This window comes from Sciurus carolinensis, chromosome 4 (genome assembly GCF_902686445.1).
Source record: "Sciurus carolinensis chromosome 4, mSciCar1.2, whole genome shotgun sequence".
Classification (NCBI taxonomy): domain Eukaryota; kingdom Metazoa; phylum Chordata; class Mammalia; order Rodentia; family Sciuridae; genus Sciurus; species Sciurus carolinensis.
In genome coordinates, this window is record NC_062216.1 from 60137812 (window position 1) to 60162342 (window position 24531).

At 33.7% G+C, this 24531-nt stretch overlaps 1 protein-coding gene across 1 annotated transcript in view; it reads right to left on the bottom strand.

The window, feature by feature from the left end:
- Nrg1 (neuregulin 1) overlaps positions 1 to 24531 on the bottom strand; it is a 1005384-nt gene that overhangs the window by 122497 nt on the left and 858356 nt on the right. Inside the window, 2 exon segments of the mRNA XM_047549469.1 lie at positions 22022 to 22072; positions 24385 to 24435. Coding sequence (XP_047405425.1) covers positions 22022 to 22072; positions 24385 to 24435 — 102 coding nt within the window.

Here is a 24531-nt window from a genome sequence, read left to right on the forward strand (position 1 = left end):
TGCATATAGCACAGCATATCACTTCTAGAAGATGCTCTAGAAATATGTTAATTTGATTTTTAAATCTTCTGCTTAAAATAGAAACTGAGTATGAGATTATACATACATGAGTGCTGTTATGAATTACTCATAAGAGTACCAGCAACTCTAGAGATTTTGAAACTTCACATAAACCCAAGTATGAAACAAACCCTCAATACTTACCCAGAATATAGAAAATTTGGGAAAATAAATTACCTCAAGTATTTTACTTTTAAATATGGTCCAAATTTCTAAATTTGAAAAGACTTCAGCCAGAAGAAACATCTATTGATATAATTTTTCTCAAAGGCTACACAGTTCCTTCTTCTTGTTGTCAATTGAAATGAAAATAAAAGTTGCACCAAAACAACCAGTGTGGAGGAGAAGTAATAAAAACCTATGCAGTTTCTAGAACTGATTTTGCATTCCAAGTGAATCACCTATCTGGCAGGCAACTTTGTTGTAAGGTCACAGCCTTATGATGCTTATAGAAACCGAAATATACCATTTAAAATGAAATGCCAGCCTCACATTTTTCTGCAGCTTCTCAGCCCAAAGGGTGGAAACTTTTCCAACATTGTTATAATTTTTATTACTTTAAAAATATGAGTTTGAAAGTCATAAGATAAAAATATCTTAGGATTTGAACTCCAACTCAAATTTTTTATCATAAGTCACACAAGATGTTGCTATAATCATATTCGTTTAAAAATGATATATTTTCTTTCTATTTCAGAAATTATTTGGAACAAAGGAATTTAGGTTTAATACAAAGACCAATTGAATTCTCAACAATAATTGATTTAAATTTTTCATGAGCTGAATTTTGGAACTAGAACAGACCTTACCCATGAATTTAACTTATATTAGAAAACGTAATCCCCAGGAGGTAAAAATAACCTGCCTGGAATCATGTAGAAATTAATTTCAGAATCAGCACTATAATTCAGGTCTATGGGTCCTTCCCTTTCAACTCATGTCCACCATAGGCAGCTCTTCAGTTCTGTACTGCCAATACAGGTAAACCTACTTGATTGGACAGTTTAGATTTTCTGTCACTGCTGCCATGGATGATCTTTATAGAAGTATTTCATTTTGACACTTTCACTAAGACTGCTTCTACTGGAAAGATTATTCTACTTACTGCTCCCACGACCATTTATGGTCATAATTCTATGTAATAGTCCTCTTTCTAAAAGATATTCAGAGACCAATACTTATATGTAGACTCAGTTATTCAAAAGCATTTTACCAAACTAAGGGGCACACCAGGTATGGGCTGTAGAACCCCCAAATTTTCACTGGGAACAGTCTGAAGATTAGAAATTACCTAAATGATAGAAACATTCTGATTAGCTTCCCTGCCTATATGGGAGGGTATAAAATAATCTCTGAGGTATAGGAAGGAAGTATAACATCAGGGAGGCTGACTGTCACCTCAAAACCAAATCAGTCTATCATTGATGCAATGGGTCAAATGCATACAATATCAATAATCATGAGTATCTCAGAATTGGAGAGCCAGGGTTGCTTTTTTTGTAATTTTTATTTATTTTTTAATTTGGAGAATTAGCAGACTCAGTGGGACAAGGGAAGGAATCGATTGTCAGGGACAGAAAAAAGAAGGTTGCTGGTGATTGAATTATACTTTCAAAAATAACAACTAGAAAACTTCAGTTTCCAAAATGATGGATTATTCAAGAGAACATATTCTCTTTGCTGGCACAAATCTATCACTGGCATATTCTCTTTAAAAATGTAGTAAGACGTACATATCAGGCATGCTGGGATATTTGAGGGTAAAATGTCCTCCTGTAATATTGCCTACTTAAAGTACATCAAAAAATAAAGAGTTGGTAAACAAATGAGTAGACAGTTGATACAACAAATACAGGAAAATGTTAACTGTAAAATTAAAATTGTTCACTGTCTAATTCATTTAAGTAATAAGATGTAGGGAAATTTTTAAAAGTCATTTTCATGGCAGTTTCTGGTCACAACTATATGAGAGAAAACACAGCAGTTTTAGCATAAAATTCATTAGATTTTGCCAAACAAAGAAAACAATCCACTTATTCCATATTTAGTAACCTGTACTTGGTTACTTCCCTTCCTCTGCCACATCTCTCTCCTATGCCCACACCTACCATTTTCCTCTTAAGGAACTGACTTTTAAAATAAACTTTAAAATTATGACATGGATAAGAGATTCATATAATTTGGACCATTATCTAATGGCAATGAAGTATCTTTATATGACAAACCATTAACTGCTGCAGAAAATCTTAAGAGCTTTCTGTGCAACCCCAACCCCACCCCCAGTACCATTTACTTATTGGAAAGGGACTTTCCTTAATGCTATACTTCAATTTCTAGGGAACTAAAACATCTATGAATAATATGAATAGGGAAAAGGTTAAGTTCACACTATTGACAAGATCAGAAGGGTTGGAAGGTAGGCTTCAGTATGTCAAAAACAAATAGAATCCTTGGATTGTTCAGGACATTCCTAAGTTATGGATACCTTTCCCAGGGGTCAAATGGTCAGTGAACTCTGTGAGGCCAGAGGTTCTGAGGAGAGCTTCTCCACTGCCATATTTCCCACCCAGTTATGCATACAGATATTTTATACACTATTAAATATGTATGATGCAGTACAAAGCCCCTCTAAAAGCATCTGTATTTAAGTAAATCATATCACTGACAGCAAGAGGCATGCAGAGTAATTTAACCTAGCAGGAAAAGTACTTCTTTTACATATCACTGCAGTGCAGAGAGTTCCAACCATATGCTTCTTTTCTGTCTGCACATACCTCCTATAAGAAAGGAAAGGCTTAACTTAAATGGTTCAAAATGCTTTTTAGACAGGTTTCTAAAATGAAACATAAATCTTAAGAAGCATTTCTCAAACTCTTCCCTGAGGCTTTGTCATGACTCTGTCACTAAAGGTCAGACAAATAAGCCACCCTCAGGTGACATCTTCTTAGGGTTAAATACCTAGATTTAACCCACTCTCCTGCATGTCCTTCCAAATGTCCACAGTTGCTTACTGCCTGTTATCAAAGGCTTCTAAAAGGTATTTATATACAATTATATAACCCTCTTTCCTTCTTCCTCCAAAAGGTTTCAGAGGAAAAAAACTGAGGGTAGGAAACATCAGGGTCCATTGTAAGTTAAATTATTGTTACCCACTCATACCCTAAAATCATGCATTCTAATATGATAAGTACTATTAACTAAGAAGTTTCCCAAGGTACCTAAGCATTTGGCCATGCAAAAGAATGGCAGAGAAATCTCCGAATTTTTTTAAAGGGCCACAAGAATGTAAAACATTTTAAGTCCTCTCATGTACAGAATTATATGTACTCACGTAGACAGGTGACTTTTATAATAACCTATGACTGGAGAAAAACTATGTTGAATGGATATGAAACTAATTATCTTACTATCAGAAAATCAGGTCTAAATGCTTGAGTTATCTAACTCAAAATGAAATGGCATTTCTGTAATTCAGCCAACATATAGCAAATAATTAGGACATTTGCTGTTCAGCATTTAAACTATCTTCTTTTCACAAGCTGGCAGGTAAAAGGATGACCTGATTTTTTTAAAATTTATTTTTATTGTAAACAAATGGGATACATGTTGTTTCTGTTTGTACATGGAGTAACAGTATACCATTTGCGTAATCATACATTTACATAGGGTAATGATGTTTGATTCATTCTGTTATTTTTTCCTTCCCCCATCCCTCTCACACCTCTTTTCCCTCTATACAGTCTCTCCTTCCTCCACTCTTGCCCCCTTCCACCCCCCCAATATGTGTCCTCATCCGCTTATCAGTGAGATCATTCGAAGGATGACCTGATTTTTAAAAGCAGATTTCAAATTTTAAGTTCAATATATGAGATATAATAAAATAGCTATCATCTCTAAAAGACCTAAGATACATATTAATTAATATATATTAATTTATTTAGTTATCCATCCACCTACCCATCTCAAAAGTGTTTAGTAAGTGGCTTGTATGTGCCAGGCATTGTGCTGTGGCTTATAGGCTTGGTAGCAATTAGTTAAAAGAATTTCCATCCTATTAATCTCTATTTCTCTGAAGTATAAAGTGAGATCTGCAAAGTGAAGACATGACTCAAATTTTGAGAGTGGTGAGGTAAGTCACCTTAGTAAATTGAAGGGAACGCTGACTTTGAATTACACGCAGGTGAGACACTGTCAAATAGAACACATGCAACAATCCTCACAGTCAGGCTTTAAAGTAAGGGATATTGTTTCTATTTTATTGTACATGTGGGAAAAGTAAGGATTAGAGGGGATACAAAGGTAAGCTGTGATTACACAGCTAGGAATTGATGAAGTTGAGAACAAAACCATCTGACTTCAAAGACCATATTTCCTACAACTGCAATAATGTCTTTACATTGCATTAATTACAGCAACAATGGAAGAATTACACTTTGAAAAGAACAAAGGATCATCAAAGTATATGGGGTAAATTTTTTGTTGAGGTCTACAATCAAATTTTCATTTGGAAGAAGGAGGGAAGAAGGAGGAGAAGAAAAGAATAAGAACAAATATGACAATGAAAATATACAAGTTCACACACATGCCACAATTTGCACTTTGGACAGACCTACTTCTCTGATCAATGCAGCACCTTTTTTCCAACATAAGATGTAATGAGCAACATAGGCTGACCACTTAATGCTATGCAGCTTGATTTGGGCCATGATGAAACAAACCAATTTAAATGATGTTGCCAGAAAAGTAAATGAATCACAAAAATGTAACATACTAAACCTTATGCTGGCAATCTGTTGTTTATTTCTTCTAACATCAAGAAGACAAGAGAAGGGGCTGAGGTTGTGGTGTGTGAAGTACTGGGTTTGATTCTCAGTACCGCATATAAATAAGTGAATAAAATAAAGGTCCATCAACAACTAAAAAAAAAAATATTAAAAAAAAAAAGACAAGAGAAGAAGGGATGCCATAAACTTAGAGCTGAGTAGGAACACATAATGTTTAAAATTTTTCTAAAGAAATTTTATCAGTATTTGAAAATACTGTAAAATTATTGTAAGTTAGAAATCTCTCAAATAAATGAAAGAATTTGGTCTTTATAAAGTTCTTTCTAATGTTGCCCAGGATGGTCTCAAACTCCTGGGCATCAGTCATTCTGCCACCTCCACATCCTGAGGAACTGGAACTGCAGAAGGCACCATCACACACAGCATCCATTGTTTGTTTTTTTTAGATGCACGCTTTTTCTAAGTTTTCCTAGGTAAGTTCAGGTTGATGTTGTCCCTGCTGTTTTGGCAACTTCATTCACTTGGTTTTGTTTTGTTGTGTTTTGTTTTCACAGTGTTGGGGATCGAACCCAGGGCCTTGTGCTTGCAAGGCAAGCACTCTACCGACTGAGCTATCTCCCCAGCCACTCAATCACTTGTTTATGCATTCACTTAATGATTATTTATCAAGTGCTAAAATTTGACAGGCCCTACATAAGACTGAAAGAGGGAAGAGCACTGGTGACTTAGACTGCAAGGGTTCCAGCTTCCATGGCACTCACATTTGAAGGGAAACTTAGTTTTCGGAATCCCAGTCAGACACAAAGGTGAAGACTTCAGAAATGAGAGTCCATAGACTTATAAGAGTTACAATGGATTCTATTTGTATAATTGACACATGGTGATTTTCTTTTTAATGAGCCTGTCAGGAAATACAGTTTGTAGTATATGCAAGTCTAAATTTAGCCGAGATTTTCCTTCACTTGAGATTCAGTTATGAAAATGTTTTCTTCTGATAATATTTTCTTTTGACTAGTGATAGAAGAAGAATGCAAAGGTTTAAATTCCAGACAGGACCATGCCTGGACAAGAGGACTTAGGAGGTTTTAGACAATTAGAAGCAGAACAACAGAATCCATTTATTTCCATTCTCAGTAACCATCAAACAAAAAAATCCACCAGAACAGACTTGGCTACAGTAGTAATTTGTTAATAGGTTTAAAAAAAAAAAAAAAAAAGCTGTTGACTTAACTTTTCTGATGGCTAGTCTAAAATTAGTGAAACATTAATATATTTTATTATCTGGTTGGTGATGACTTCTGGTGATGCCAATGCACTGTTAGGAAGTACAGTTAGTAAGATTTCTTGAGTTGTCAAGGAAATATGTTAACTTCATAAAAATTCTGAAACTTCAGCCCAGAAAAAAATTCAGTCAAAATCAAAGACAAAAAATTACATTACATACATAAAGATATAGATCTGATGATTAAAAATTGGTTGCTTATAGAAGTTGTTTAATTGATAAGGAAATTTGATATGATTCAGTGAAATAAGTATTAAGCATTTTGATTAAACATCAGTTATGGCAACCATCTAGGTCTGTAAACCCACCAGCATGTCAAAAGTTAACAGTGACCATATAAGAATTATTACTAAAGTCATAAGCTATCATCTTCACAAATGTATGAGTGGATGGTAATTAAAGAAATCAACAACAAAACAATCAGGATTCATATACTGTACTAAGTTAGATACATAAATTTTCCTTTTTTTTCAATTCTGATAAGAATATACAAGGCTCTAAAGCAACAAGTTTCTCATTTTATTCCTGCAACATGATTCAAATGCTGAACTGTCATCCCATTATGTGTCCAATGATGGCATGTCCAATGAACAAACAGGCATATACTGTACTGGGATGGTATTTTTTATTTATACAAATATTTGTTGGAGGTGCATTTTTAAAAAATAACATTGCAAAAATGATTTTCATTTATAAAACTAATTCCTCTTGTTTAAATACTAGTTTCTTTGATGTTCAAAAATAAAACATTGGGACTGGGGATATAGTTCAGTTGGTTGAATGCCTGCTTAGCATTCATCAGTTGATTCAATCCCCAGCACCACCAAAAAAATAAAATAAAATAAAATAAAACATTAATTTTAATAAAAAGTTTATGCTTTGAAATTAAAAATGAGTATATATTACTTACTTTGCTATTAACTTATTAACAGTATTCTTTTTGTCATTAGAAATCTAATAATTTTCAATTTGCTATATCACTGAGCAATGTGGCGCAAAACATATTATCTTTAACCAACACCTCATTATTGTTCTTAAAAATAAGTATGTTCACACCCAAAAACTCAATAGACTCCTTGCAACTAAACAGATTTTAAAAATAAATTAGGCACAATTTTGGGCAATAGAATCTCAAAGGGTCCTACATTAATATTATCAGAGATTCCATGTAGAATGAATTATGCAGTATAGTCAGCAAAAATATTCTTTTAATATATCTTGTTTATGTCGATTATAAATACCATAAGCATTCCATTAGCTTTAACCCAATGATTAATGCATACATCATGGAGTCAAGTTCTAATAAGTGATAATAACTGCCTACAACTATTTTCATAACTGTTCATCTCTCAACTCTTTTACTCTGACTAACATAGAAATGCCTACAAAAGTCTAAAGGTTCATGTAGTTACAGGAAAGCAGATGCATTATTTATGAGGATGCAGAGGCTAGAAAGTTCGGCTATGAAGCTTATCCTAGCAGTAGTAGGCTCTAAGCTATTGGCAATAGGAATCTTGCCAGTGCATTAGAAGATGAGATAGAAGGGGATCTTTGCCAAATAAAATAGCTAAGTAATAACAAATGTTAAAAAAGAAGAGCCTTGGGGGTTGGAGGGAGTCCTGAGATCACTACTAAAACACAATTCAGAAGATCACTAAGCTTTTGCAGTCAATGCAGAAAGAAGAGCTGTAATTCCAATTAATTCTTTTTGTCTTATCTTTCTTGAGTGCTTTCTTTTTAATTATAGTTGTGTATTTTTTTAAAAAATTGACTAAAGTATCTGTACACAAATTAAAAATTACAACTGGTGTAGGAGGTATGATACACAGTGTGAAATTTCAAGTTCAGGTATAATTAATTGTAAATCTGTATCCTCTATCTTATTTGGAATTCCTTATTACTATTTTAGTGACCTAGGAAAAACTGGTATTTTCTGCCTTTGATTTCAAAGAAAAAGAAACACAGTCACCAAAGAAAAGCCAGAATTTCTTATTCTTCATGTGTTCAAGCTGATGTATTGCTACAGACAGATACCTGTCATGGCTTTAAGTAGATTTTGAGATAGTGCCATTCAAGTTTCATTTTCTGTTTAATCATCATCAGTCACTTAGAATTTATACCCTAACAGAAGGTTGCATGCTTTAAATGTGAACAAGAGCAAAGGATGAGAATATCATCTTACCCCAAAAACAAACAAAACCTTAAAAACTGACAAATCCACTTACACATAAAAAAATAAAAATTACCATAGGGATTATTAAAACCAAATACATTTCATAGCAATCTGAAATTTAAATGAAAAGCTACTACTGATTGTATTCTGAAATTCAAAATTAATCTGAAAGACCCCATCCAAATCAAAGATAGAGTAGTTGAGGCTATGCATCACATGTTTATTATTTTTAAATAATCTGAGCATTTTAGCTGTTTAACTCATACACTTCTTCCAAACACTATCATCATTATCCCTCCATCTCAAATGAGTATATTTTGAGGTGTGTGGAAAAGGAGAGAGATTCACAGTGTTCTTTCTTCTCTTCCTAAATACCAAACAAATACAATTTGGTGCCTACAATGTTCTGGTTTAAATGTCTTTTCTAGTAGTAAATGTGTATATATACATCTTGCTTATGAACTATGGTTCATAGTGAATTTGATCCACGTAACCTCATTAGGGGAAAGAGATCATTTTTGAAAGTAGCTGCAATGTTTGCATACCCTTTGGATGAATATGATAGAGGTCACAAAAGGAGCTGACAATTTCTCTTTTAGCATCTACCTTCAACATCTGTAGGTAAAAAGAACACAGTACAAGGACTCAGGAAAGCTGATACGGAATCACACTTCTGCCTCCACTTGTCCTCAAACCTTGATAAACATGAAATTGTTGAGCCTCTGCCAGTCTCCTCATCCGTATAATGGAGTTAATAACATCTATTTTTAAATGAAAGTACTCAGCACATAGTGGGTGGAAATTTAAAAATATCTTTGTTGTTTATCATTATTATCTTAATGATAATAAAAGAAAAATCTACCTTATTGGCTCAATTGTGGCAATACCCTGACTCGCAAGCAAGTGACTCTTCAGCACCACAGAGAGGGACAGCGACCAGTTAATAAATACATTCTCAAATAATTTTTATTAATCCTATCAGAGGAGAGACAGATTCTTAAAAGCCACCTTGAAAACAGTATTTATCATATAGTGAAGAGAGTTTTCAGGTGTGGGATGAAGAAATAAATGTAAAATAGAAGCATAGAGAGTGTACCTGCTTCTTCAAATGTTACACATTCTCTAACAAATACTATTAAAGTCAATGTTATTGTGTAAAACTTTGATTTTAACATCCTTAAATATCTGTTTTCATGATTTAAGGTCAATTTTCTTAATGATTTCTTTTGATTTTACATATGTGAAATTTGAAAATATATGATGGTAACTCAACCAAAAAATAAATAAAAATAAAAACCCTTATTAAGTTGCTGTCATGTACAATAATTACTAGTAGGAATTCTGGCAGTTATGGGAATAGAAACACAAAATCAACCAGAATTTCTCCCTTTAGGCTCTTATATTCTTTTAACACTGGTATTGATGTGCACACCAGTGTTGATAGTAAAGCAAGAGCTATTGGACCAACAAGGGCAGACTACTGAGGTTTGGAAAACACTATCAGGTAACAACATGTCTCAGGATAACAACAAAATAATAAAAGGTTTGCTTTTTTCCATGATTGGGCCTAAAATAATTTTTACAATTACCAAGTAGTGAATTTTTAATAAAATATACCCAGGTCAGCTCAACAAGGATAGCGATGACATTTTGAAAATTATTGAGACAACAATCAACCCTACACTTCATGAAGCCTCTCTCTCCACCAGAAGCTTCTGTTGGACTCACTCCTCAATGCACTTTTAACCAAGATCATAGTCAATGATCTTGAAACTTTAAAGAACAAGCAAAAAGTTTATGATACTACTTGTCTTTGTGTGTACACATTCTACGGTTGCACAAGATATTGTATTTTTATTTCTTTCTTTCACTAAGCTGAACAATTTTAAATCTCCATCGCCTTAACCTGCACTGTACAAACATTTTTAAAGATTTTAATAAACCTTTTAAGTGCTCTTGAGTCATCTGTTTCTTTCCTAAAGCTTATCTTGCTTCCGCACACAGTCACATTTGCACATACAAGGTAATTTCCCACCCCCATAATCTATTCATCCTAAAACATAACCAGGGACTCTTTGTATGGTTTATTTTTTCACAGATAACTTTTAGGAAAGTCTGAATAAAGACTCATTTATGCTTTGGAGCATTAGGGAGGGGAAATTCAGAAGCTGCTATTAGGACGGCAGAGAACAACAATCCATCTGGATCAAGGAAGGAAATGTACAAAATTTGTTAAAATTTGTATATAACCACTTAAATAATTTTCTTTTGAATATATCCTTCATGTCACATTTTATCATAAAAATATACTGCCTCACGAGGTGGATTCCTCCTTGTAAATTTCAACAAAAGTAGGCTGTAATATTTTACAGTTTGTATTTATTTATTCATTTATTTATTTGGGGTAGGAGGGAAATGCAGCAATTGCTTTCTTCTAGCTTTGTAGAATGAGAATTATAAGTAACCATGATCCAGTCTCAAAGCTATGTAATTTGTAAAGAACATGGACTTCCGCAGATTGATTAAATAGTTAAATCTTGGATCAAAATGTAGGAAGAGATTTATGTAGAACATTATAACATTTTAAATATTTCATCATGCAGCAAACTTTTAATATATCTTAACTCCCATATAGAAAATCTGTAGTTGAAAACTTAATCAAATAACATAGGATCTTCTTATCAATTAGTCACTGATTCAGTAAATTAATTTTAAGGAAATTGAGGGAGTAATCATCAAGAAGGCAAAATTCTGCTTTCAAAATTTAATAATGGTAATGGATTAATTAACCTTCTTATTTTTATTTACTACATTGACTCAATTATAATGAGGGATGCATTTTCAAATTTATCACTTTTATCTCCTTTGGGTCAATTTAATGGTCTTAGTTTTAATTACCAAAAAAAAAAAACAAAAAAAGGAAAGAAAGAAAAAGAAAATCCAAAACAAAACAAAAACTCTTAATGAAAATAAAACTGTTTAACAGGTTTCAGTCTTTACATACACATTCCCAAGTAGAAAAACAAAAATATTTCTTCAGATATGTAACATACTCTTTTAAGCCCATCTATGTACCAAGAGTAAGTTTCTTAAAATCAACAGTAATTCAACTTACACTGTATTATGTTGCTTTAAAAGTTTCTAGTTAAATCTTGAGAACCCCAAACTGCTTTCAAAACCCTGGTAGGTGTGAATTAATTCCTATCACCTCTTAATCTTGATTAGCCTTTTACTTTTAGTGGTACATAATAGAATTTCATCATCTTTTTCAGATGGGGCAAATTTCTGATTTTTTACTAAAATGATTGAGCTTAACATATGAAGTGACACAATTGGCTCCTTTTTAAAAAAAGACAACGAAAATCATTACTCAATATTTCCCTCTTTTCATGACTTTTTTTCTATCTTAAGAAATAATTTTTTTGAAAACCACCATTTAAAAATTTCACCCCATATTCTACTTTATATTATTATTATGGGTTGTTATCCACAATTACATAATAAACCACAATTAACTTTCCTACTGCAAACTCCTTCAATCCAAGGACTATTCCCTAGTCATCTCCCATAACCAGCCCTGCATCAGTCACTCAAGAAATATGTACATACTTCCTAGCACCATGGTAGAACACAGTAGGAACTATGCTATTATTTATTTGTTAATATTAGTATTGTAATTATTTATTTTTATTAGATATAAAGTTCCAATGATCTAAGAAAAGAGCAGAAAGATCCATCATGTTTTAGTCCAAAATCACCATTCACTGTCTGACCTTAGCTGTCACTTAGCCTAACCCTCCCTGTATTTTATTTTCCTTACTATTGAAATAGAGAGATTAATATCCAAATGCTTTGAAAAAAATTTAAAGAAAGTTTTTGATCATTTCAACTAAAAGTTCCACCAATATTTAACTAAGTCAGGCATGTGTTCTCATATTTGATGAACTAATTCAACCTAAACACCAAATCTCCTAACTAAGGGATAGTTACGGACTTGAATGAAGATGAGCATAGCTTTAAGTTATAACCCACACTAAGTTATATAATTGGTTTTTAGGATTTTGCTGACGTCTGGTAGAATGAGAGATAAAATTAGAAGTGCCACTCCAGCAGCTTCCTGATGATTAGTTGAACTATGTATATACCCAGCACCTTTGTTCAAAAAATGAACTTAGTATAATAGCACCTCCTATACTGGGTGCATTATGAGAGTGGGACAGAGAAAAGTGGGAGATGTCCACAGAGAATCCCAGATTCACTCTTTCCTTTAAGTTTAAATGGTGATATCTCTAACGATGATAAAGCTATAATCACATTAACTCACATCTCAACAGCACCTACGGGGTTTTTACACAATATTAAATGGAATGGGCAGGTATACTTGTTTTTCTTTTTCAATTAAAAAAGCAACAATGACAAACCAACACATACTTACTCTGGTGAATAACTGTCCTTAATCATGGATTTTTAAGAAGAAACTGGATCATAAGCCAGACACAGAAAGATACACAATGCATGATTTCACTCATATGTGGAATTAAAGAAAAAAAAAAAAAAGGATATCATAGAAATTCAGAGCTAAATGGTGGTTACCAGAGAATGAGGAGATTAGGGGAAAAGAACAGGGAGTGGCTGATCAATGGGAAGTAGTTTCAATTAGGAGCAAGAAGTTTATGGTATGTTATTACACTATAGGATGACCAATAATGAACATTTCAAAAAGCTGGAAGAAAGATTTTTGAAAGCGTGCACCATAAAGAAATGACAATTTTTAAAGAGAAAGACAAATTTAACCTGATTTAAACATTATACAATGTATACAGGTATCAAAACATCACATTACTCCATTAATATGTAAAAAGTTGGGTTTTATGTATCAGTTTTAAAACAGAAAAGGAAATTAATTCAAAAAAATTTTTAAGAATCTAGCTTTTTTTTAGACTCAGGGTTTTAGTCCCAAAGTAGGAAACTTTTTCATATGATAACATGCTTCCCTTGCATTCCAAATAGAAAACTGTAATTCATTTTTCTGCTTTTTTCTGTTTTCTTCAGAAAGGCCTAATTTCCTGAGAATCATTTTTCTTTAAGAAGATTAAAATGGGTTCAGAAGTACTAATAAGTAGTCTTTTAAAAAAACAAGATTGCAATTGTCTTCAATTTTCCAACTCAGTATTTTCTTCAGATTGGTCATCCTGCTACAGTTTTACATGCCCTATTATGATGAAATTTCAAAACATCTATTTTTAATTTCCCTTTAAAACTCCCAAAGCAGTATCTGTTTCCTGATTCTTCCAAGATTGTTTGCTCCTCAGTCATAAAAGACTATGCTGTTTTCTCTCACTAGCTCTCTTTTCCTTTCTTTAGGTGCAAAACGTTCCTCTTAATGAATCTACACTGCCCCGTTCCCCTGGGGCTGAGCCCATCTGCCCTCACTCACCCCAACACACACAGGGCGGATATGTGGCCCAGCCCCCACTCAGTGGCAGTCATTAATCTCCCTGGATACAATATTTAAGGGTAGACATATGATGTAATCAAGGCCAATCACATGAGTTCCTAAAATCTGCTGTTTGGATAAGGAATAGACTTTCTTTTTTTCAGATTCAGAGCCACAGGGATATGTGTGTCTATGTTTACATATGTCATATATGTATCATATATATGTGCCTACATACATGTATGATGTACACACATACACACACACACATTTAGAGCTACAAACAGTTATCTCCCTGTGAGGCAGAGAAACCCTCTGAGAATGAAGACATTTGCAGAGAAGCAAAACACAAAGACCAAGAAACCAGTCAATTTTATCAGTTGAGTCTCTGGATAACACTGAGTTGTTATGCAAGCCCATATACACCCTTTATATTTATACTCTTTTGAATTTCTATCATTTGTTAATGGGAGACTCCTTTACTATATCCTTGTCCATAGTTCCTATCTTGCTATCTTATCCTGTTCTTCTCCTCTAGCTTCCTTTTTTTTTTTTTTTTTTTTTTCTTGTGGTGCTGGGGATTGAATCCAGCACCTCACAAGCAAGTGCCCTACCACTGAACTCTATCCCAGCTCCCTTGGCTTTTTTTTTTTTTTTTTAGGGATGGTTCATAAGACATCCAAGATTTTTAAATTTAAATTCTCTTTTCCCATTGTTCTATTTCTCAGATACCTAGATAACTTGACGGGTGGGGGATGAAGACCTTAGAAAGCCATCAAGGACAGGGTATGTAAATTTATCATAATCTTGCTGGCTGTGTTCTATATGCTGCCATGGTGGTACAACTCTCAATCTCTACCTTCTTTCCTCCAATGTTTAAAAAATAAAAATAAAAAGGCTTTTGTGTATATAAATTCATTTCACTGCCCTATCCCTAATAATTAAAAGTACTACAGTTTTAATATTGTACTCGGAAAAATAATAGAATAGTAATTACTAAAGCTGGGAAGGGTAGGAAGGAGGCAGGTTGAGGGACGAGGGATAAGAAGCATCTTTGCCACTGGAAATAAGTTCCCGTGTCCTAGGGTGACAACGGTTCACAATGACCTGTTATATAATTTATGAAAAACTGGAAGAGAGGAGCTGGAAGGCTCCAGACATAAAGAAATAAAAAGGATGTGGAAATGCTAATTACACTAATTGAACAGTATATACTCTCAATATGTATTGAAATACCATACTGTGTTCCATAAACATACATAATTATGTTAATCAATAAAGAATAAAACAATAAAACAGAAAAATAAAGATCTTCCTCCCTAAGTTGATATCCAATGTAATGTGAGAGTTTTTCAAATATTGAAGAAAATATTCTAGTAAAAACAAATATTCCCAAAAACAAAACACAGAGAAGCAATTGTTTGATATCTGATATTCCACTACTAGTGAATTTAGCTATCAAATAATTTACAGGATTTATGATATTATACAATAAGTTAAATATTACTTAATCTAGGTAATGCATTTGTTCCAAACACCAGACTATCAGAGGAAGATACGCCTGCTGGATGATCAGGTTTCTCTTAGCACCATGGTTATAAGATTATTGCCATCTCTGTAAATATCATATTCTTAAGTAGACTGACATCATATATCATATCCAAAAAAGTAACTCAAATATCTAGATCAACAATTTCTGCCTTCTTTTATAGTAGAAAAGCCTTGAATTATATTGGTATTAAAAAAAGGCTCTCCTATCCATTTCATTACTTTGTAGATTGGAAAGAGTGTATTATTTCTATAAATGCTAACTTTAGGTTAGCTGGGATGAACGTGATTTTTTTTTTTGAGTTCTTAAAAGAATTCCATTTTGATGCCTTTTTTTTTTTTTTTTAAACAAAGGCCTTTTTTCAAGCAAGATGTTTGGCTCTCATAAGACATTTTAACAAAAGATCATGAAGCTTGAAATCAAAAGATTCAGTTTTAATTTCTGTTCTATCATCTACTTGGTTTTTTAATTTGAACAAGTCACAATTTCTGAACTGCAAGTGCCTTGTCTAATATATAGGGCAATATCTAAGCCACAGAATTGTGTGAATAAATGATTCAGTTCATGAAAGTGTGTCATAAAATATAAAGTATGATACAAATATTGGTTATTTATATATACAAATCACACGCACAAGCTCGAATACACACACACACAGTTTTATGGTTCAAAGGAATAATTATGTAAAAGGTTAATTTTAACTCAGCACAAAAGGTTAAACCTTGACCAAAAGTTTTGGGATTACCCTGTCCAGTGGTGAAATACCATGAGAAACACTGAGTGATTTTATGAAAGACAAAGGCACAACTGAAGTTGCAGGCAGTACTGTAAAAAAATAAAATAAAATAAAATAAGGTATATTCACCAACAAAATGAACAAACTGAACAATAACTTATCTGCACATATGAATCGGGCTGTGATGTATAAGCCCCAACTCTTGCTCCAAGTCATTGTATTGTCCTAAAAATCTGTGATTAACTCTCCAGGCTTTCCGAAAGAGGAAAGTAATATCAGTTAGGCAATTTTCTTTTTAAATTATTATTTTATTGCTATATGATGCATGGTAATTTATTTGTCATTCTCCACAGTAGGCAGAGCCACCACACCCTTGAAAATGTCATGTTTATAGCGATCTGAAAACAATTTGCATTCAATTAGAAATAGCTCTCCAACAGTGACAGGACAGGTTCACATTTTACCACCAATAAAGATCTGAAATTGAAATGCCATTTTTCCAGCTGAGAATCATTTAGCAAAGGTCCCGGCAGTTTCCTCTACCCTTAAGGCAGAGACATCAGTTAGAGCTGGGGGTAGAATGTAAGACCCAAAGCTCTCCTTCTCACCATTGGGCCATTCGGACCTGGTCCAATTTAATCAGTACATTTCACTGTGCTATTCCCAAGTGCAAATGCTGTCTCTCATTATGACGGAAAGGTGTCTTCAGACAAAGGACATTTTTTTTTCCTTCCACTAGATCTTCTAGGTGCCAAATGCAAGACTGAATTGTTCATTTCATTCAGAGATTTCAAAGAGGACTTCCTGGATATGTTCCTTTAAAATGCAGGCTTTGCTGAGAATACATAATATTTTGAAAAGATATAGTGATTTCCTGGCAAAGAACTTTCAGCAGCATCATTTAGGCTGAAAATCACAAACTCATTTCCTTCTCCAACAATATTCAACTATTCAAATAAGAATCAAGGACTTCCTGATATCTGTCTTTTCTTAAAAGCACAGTCCTCTTTTCACATAGCTCTCTTTCATATAAAGGGATAAACCACCTTTAAACAAAGCTGTGCTAAATGATGTATGTTCATTTTCTCACATTAGGCTACCCAATATACATTTAAGAGAAACAGGACAGACATTAAAAAAGAAGGAAGGAAGTTCAGTCATTTAACCAAGATCACGCAGGTTGTAGCACTAGTATTTAGACTTAAAAGCATCATTTCATCCAAAGTCTGTGTTCTTTCCATTTCATACACTCACTTACCATGTTTTGATGTGCAACATTAAGATCATACAAACTCAATTGGTCCAGGGCAACTCATTTACCTTAATCTACCACACATACTCCCAACCTACTTTCTATCAAAGCTATTTTTCAATCCATTCATGGAATCTAATTCCATTTAATAGTTGTTAATGGTTTAGATATGAGGTGTCCCCCAAAAGCTCATGTGTGTATAATGCAATAAAATTCAGAGGTAAAATAATTGGATTATGAGAGCCTTAACTCAATCAGTATATTAGTCCCCTGACAGGGAGTAACTGGATGGTAATTGTGGGCAGGTATGATGTGGCTGGAGGAGGTGAGTCAATGGGGGTGAAATTTTGGGGTATATATTTTGCCCATGGTAAGGGGGAGCCCCCCCATCTCTATCTCTCCTTCTCAGAGCCACATACTGAGCCATATTCCTATGCCACACAATTCTGCCATGACGTTCTGCCTCACCTAGGGCCCAGGAGCAATGGAGTTGATCTTCTATGGATTGAGAACTCTGACACTGTGAGCCCCAAAATAAACATTTTCTCCTCTAAGTTTTCTTGTCAGGTCTTTTGGTCACAGCAGTGAAAAAGCTGACTAAAACAATAGTAAAGGCTTTTCCTTTGGGGCAACAAAACCTTATGAATCATATCAGTCTCGGTTTGAATCCTAGTTATGTGACTTTAGACAATATGCATGTTTCACATCTGTAAAATGGAATAAGATTTTTTGAGAACCATTAGTTATTATCCATGTGAAACACCTACCACAGTACCTGGACACAGGAAGCATTCAATAGTTATTATTATTATTATTATTATTATTCAAAATATGTCTTAGAAGTCTGTGCACTCCTGTAATCCCAGCAACTTGGGAGGCTGAGGTAGGAGGACTACAAGTTCTATGCCAGCCTCAGAAACTTAGTTAGCAACTTAGCAACTTAGACCCCAAGCAACTTGGCAAGACCCTGTCTCAAATTAAAAAATCGAATGGGCTTGGAATGTGAGTCAGTGGTAAAATGGCTCTGGGTTCAATCCCCAATACCAAAAAAATAAAAAATAAAGTCTTATAACTTAAGACTATTTACCAGAAACCTATCTTCCTTTCCTTTCATTTATTCTATTCAGTTGACTTTTCATTTTTGTTTCCCTCATTTATATATTAAATTGGAAAGGATGGAACTTAATTCAGTAAAGTAGTTGGTATAACAATTGTATTTTTATAGCATTCAACAGAGTTGTCTGCAAAATGGGGTCACCAGCAGCTGGCACTTCCAAAAGAAGTCATTATGGTTTGTTCTAAACAATCCATTTACATTTTTGCTGATTCTATGAAAGGAGGAGCAAGATAATTCTATTCTGTAAAGTTCAAGTTCTTTTCCTTTCAAAAAAAGACCTGTCACATGTAATAGGACATTCATTTAGCCAATTACTTAAAACATGTTTAGTCATACATGCCTCATTTACAAAAAAAAAACAAATAAAAAAAGATGATATTTATTGGAATGATTATAAGAAACTTTAAAAATTATAATCAGCAACTCTAAAATAGTGATTGTAGAATGAAATTTCCCAATTTCCAAAAAAAAAAAAAAAAAAAAAAAGTCGTAAACTGTCACACAAAGGGTTAGTAACTTTGATATTTTACCATTATTTATAAAATGCTGGGAAAAATAAACAAGAAGCAAAATAATAATATGTTTACAAATGAAAAATAAATCCCTTAAAAATACAGATTAAAACAGTAATTTAAAACCACATTTCTAGAGGGCTGGGGTGTAGCTCAGTGGTAGAGCACTTGCCTAGCATGTATGAGGCCCTGCATTCAATCCCCAGTACTGCAAAACAAAAAATCACATACATACACACACACACACACACACACACACACACACACACACACATATGCAATATTTCTATGATATTTCTAGCTAGTATTTTACTTGTGATATATTAAGTAGAGAGTAGAAAGTCAGAATAAAAAGCACTGATGAGAAGAACTATATACTTTTCAGATAAGTAAGTAGGTAATTTTAATTTTCTTTCTTTTTTTCTTTTATCTAATTCAACCTAACAGAAAAGAAAAGGAGAACTCAGGGGCTAGAATGGTCATGAAAGCTTTTGGAGCCAGTAGGATATAGGTGACAGAGAAAGACACGACATCCCAGGCAGGGTTCTGAGCAGGAGGCTCACAGACTAATAAAGCAAAACACTCTAGAGATTCACCTAGCAGTGAGAAGCTCTCAAAACACAGCCCTGGCAGTGAGGAAGCTTTGCCCTAGAGGTCTGTGTACATTTGTACCTACAAAACTGAAAAGGAACTGGGTTGCCTCTTCTCCTTCACACTGACCCAAAAAGTACACAGAACTGTTATAACACACAAAATGTTTGCTGAATCCTTACTACCTTAGAAAGGCTTTCAGAATTTACTTAGAAAACACCAATGTCAATAGTTCAAAGAATGTGGCCCACACAGAACTGATTACATTATTAAAGCATCATTCATTTTTCAAATACAGGGATTTGCTAGTGTCTCCTTTCTGGCTGAAGTAAAAGTGAAAAGAAACCTATATTCTTTAGAACTGATGATTTCTGACCCACATGAACTTCTGCAAGACTTTTGACTTTTTATATATTTTGAATGTTTAAGTACAGTTTATTGTAACTCCTGATTCTTCACATTTCACCTTCGGCCTTTACTAAATGGAGATATCTTTTCCTTACAATCTTTCCCTGCAATGCAGAGTTCTCATGAGGCTGCCTGGAAATGATCTGTGTGCCTGACACTGCATGAATATTCCCAACAAGGTTGGATCTAGACTCCTGCCATTCAAGGTATTCATTTTTAAATTACAGAGCATATTTTAATGAGATTAAAACAACATATTTACTGATCAATTCAACACTATTGACCAGAAACCTACTATGAGCAGAAAATGATATATGAAAATGACATATGGATATATTTTAACTAATGGTGCACAAAGTCTTCTTTCAAAGTCCTAAACTACTAAATACCAGGAACTAACTCCACTGAGAGTTAGAGAACAGATCAGATTTCAAAATTATTTCTCTCTCAACAGTACTACAATGAATGGAAACATAAACTGAGAGATTCATTTCAGTTCCCCAAAGCTCTGGAAAACTAAGAAGTATTTCTTCCATTCCCAAACTGCTCAAATGTGCCTAAGGACAGCATCCATAGCCCCATTAAGGATAGCATGAAGGGTTACAATTACAAGAATTTCAATAACTTTACTCAATGAATCATGCAAGAGATTAATTATTCTCAGATGAAATGCTGAAAAGAAAAACCTGGTACTTGCTTTTGTATGATAAATACTTTTAAAAAGCAAACTTATTAGTATGATTCTTTAATGTTAGTTATATAAAATCATATAATTATACTAATCTTTTTGTAAGTATAATTAAATAATAAATATTCCAAATTTGCCAGCAGCAATTATCACTTTGGAGTATGAGATTAGAGTCCTCAGAACACAGAGGAAGCCAATTTAGTTCTTCCCCGCATTTCATTTCCTATTTGATCTTCCTAGATTGTTGCCATCAATTCTGTTAAATGATGCTTTATGTATTTAAAACATGTAATAATAGCTTCATGCAATAATAGATTTTTGTTTGTTTTGCTTTTGGTGCTGGGGTTGGAACCCAGGGCCTCAGGCATGCTAAGCTTGTGCTCTACCATTGAACTATACCCTCAGTCAATAAAAGATAGTTTTACACCATATAACTAAGATTCTCATTCCACCAACCCTGAGGGAAAGACTATTTAAACAGATTGACAAAACAATTTAAGTTATCTAAAGTATAGATTTCCTTTGAGTTTTCTATCATACTGATAATAAAAGAAAATTGTCCCTCAACACATTATCTGGGTAAGAACAGGATAACTGAAAACATGTATTTATTGAAGAGCTTATCAAACTGAGAGATGCTTTAAATAATGAGGTAAAGTAGGAAAGAGAAAGACTATAGATGTAAGTTTTATTGTCTAGGTCTGATAACAGGTCTATTGAATATAAAATTTTAATACCATGCTATTCTAAATTTGTAAGTATCAAATATTATTTTTACTAGTCTTTATTAATTTCTTAAATTCCCCAGCAATCACACCAAGCACCAATCAATCTAACAGTTGTAGAAGTCCATAAGCATGAAGCACATTTCACATTAAATAGATGAAAACCATCTGAGATCTTGCCTAGGGATTTGCTTTCAAACATTTTCATAATTAGTCACTTGCTATCAACTTTGAATTAAGGGCATCTATATACAGTTTCCTATTCTATCAGAGCAGACTTTATATGAAAACTGAGGAGCCTTGGAAGAGAGGACCAGAACAGCTGGGCATCAAGTCTCAGGCTGTTACTGAAGGCATTGAGATAAGAGAAAAAAAAAGAAAGAAAGAAAGAAAAGGAAAAAAGAAAAAAACCCACCTAAGACTGGGCCTCAGAAACTCTACAAATCAACATTCAAAGACATTAGATTATCCTAAAACTAACACACATGTGGTGTCAATTACTATTCTTATTCTTATGCATTTTGGGACAGGAAGGAGGTATCTAGTTGATCCCAGGCATAGTAAGAGGCCATTTCTTGTCCAAACATTTCCCAAACCCAATACCCTATCCCTCAGCAAAGGAAGACAATGGATGTGAATATACTTATTGGAAGCAGATATTATCTTGGGTTAAAAACTGGTCAATGGAAATATTTAAATATACTTACATGAAGAAGTGTTTGTTCCTTCTGTTGATACTGATATTCTAATGGGAGACTCTATAAAACATAAAAGTGGTATGAGGCTTTATTGAGTCATGCTACTCGGACTCTTAAATTTAAAAATTGCCAAGCTTGGATGTCATAGAAAAAGCATACTAGAATGCCGTACAACAGAGAACCTGAAGCATTTCTAAGTCAGAGGAAGATATATGCAATATTCAAAGACCGCAAAGGAATATTTCTGTTGTTTAGACCCAAAGATTTTTGAAAGAAAAGAACACAGAGGCAATCCATCTGCAGATATCCTACATATCAACTGCTACATGAATTCAAGAGAAATATCATCTAAACAGTTTCACACTACAGATGAGATAGATAATTACTTCTCTTAGGTCTGGGCTTGATTTTAAGAAACATGAAAGCCAAAAGAATAATCCTCATAGTCAGAGAGAATGGTCATCTTTCATGCACGCAAAAAAAAAAAAAAAGGAAAATATTTCCAGGCAACTTGGAGCTGCATAAATATCCTTACCAAACATGGTGCTGAATAAAGTCCATGCAGGGCTCATCAGAGCAATTACATTATGATTGACTGAAACATGCTAAATAAATATATAGAACAATAGCTAGTGATATACAGGAGCAAGTTTTTTTTTTTTTCAGATAGCAACAAGGAAGGAAAATCGGTGTTTTAGTGTAGACCAAGCACAAAGCATAACTCATGCAGGAAGAAAAGTCATGGGACCTAAGGATTTTCATTAGTAAGAATCAGAAAAACATAATGTCAAAGAAGGATTGAAACTCAACAGACAGAAAGTTATATTCAACTCACATCAGGAAATAATAAAGTCAATCTAAATTCCCAAGATAAGCACCATTTATTTTAAAAGCTCAGGTATCTAACAGTATCACTACAGACAGATAATCCTTACTTCAGAGAAATGACTGAATGAGAGGTGAAGAAATCCAGATAGTTCAATCATTTTTTCTTGTCTCCCTCCATCCTTTCCTTTCTCTTTCCTTCCTTCCTTGCTTCCTTCTCTCAGAAAAAAGAAAAAATAATAATAATAACCCTTTAAATTTCAGGATCACCCTAGCCCACAACATACATACACCTACATGTTACCAATGAGACATGAATATGTTCTAAATATGGCTAAAGGGATCTAGGATACAGACAAAGCCAGCTTTTATGACTCTGAACAGTGTCTTAGAGGGGAAGAAGAAATGCTGAGGGAGGTAAGATGGAAGAAGACTGGTGGATTATGTGGCTGCCTGGAGCTGTAACAAGGTAGGGGCCACAAAGAAACCTGTCAACTAAACCAAATTACCCAATAGGGGGCAATGAAAATAATTCTGAACTCCAAGTACCTTCTCTTTTACTTCCTGAGATACATGACTTAACATTTCTAATGCTTCAGTTTTCTCATCTATATAATGAGAAAAAAATAGTGTGTTGTTTTATGATTTTCTTATGATTATAAGAGGTGTAAAAATCTTTGTAAAAGGTACCATGCAAAAATGTGTTATCATTATACCTTAGAAATGAGTTTTCTAGGCTGGAGATATAGCTCCATTGGTAGAGTGCTTGCCTGTCAAGCACAAGGCCCTGGGTTCAATTCCCAGAACCGCAAAAATAAATAAATAAATAAGTTTTCTATATCAACTATCTAAAATTTTTCTTTGAAATAAAGATTAATTTTAATGTTCTAAGATTCCACTAACCATAAAATTACAGATAATAAAGAAAAGTTATTTTGTTTAAATCATATATATAGTAAAATGAGTAAATTCATAACCAGTGGAGAAATCAATAAATTATGATCACACATGGATTATCAGAGTTCTAAGTAGCTAATATCATCCCAGGCTGTAATATCAAAAAATACTACTGGCAAATTAGAAACAAACAGAAATGCATAAACCAAAAACAAAAAAAGGAAAAACAACAAAATAACTTTTTAAAGAATCAAGATACAAGTTTGTTGATTAGTGAATCATACTGTTAATTAGAATCCCAATGGTCACACACTGACATGCTGCCTAGATATACTCTGATGGGTGAAAGAGCACAGGCAACCAAGAGCAGCACCTATAAAGCTAACAAACTGAACTTGTAATCCTGATGTCACTAAGTACTATTTAGATATTGATTCCTTTCCCTGTGTGAGAAGAGGTCCAAGTTCAGACATAGAATTATCTCTTAAGTAAAATCCAAAAAGGCAGACTGAGACTGAGAAAAATATTAAAACAGAAAAACAGGAACAACTGAAATTTGGATGCAGAGGGGTTCTGATTAGTAGAAGGAACAGCCAGCAGTTAGGTCTGTCATTCTTGTTAGTAAAACTTGCCAGGCTTATTCTCCTTACCTGAAGACACATATGTTCTTTCAGTTGAGGCTGGCATGCCAGTGATGATCTCTGCAAAAAAGAAAAGGTGATAGGATATTACGATGTACAATCAGGAGGCTGGGAGCTGGGACCACAGCCTGCCTTCATACTGCAAATGAGTATCAA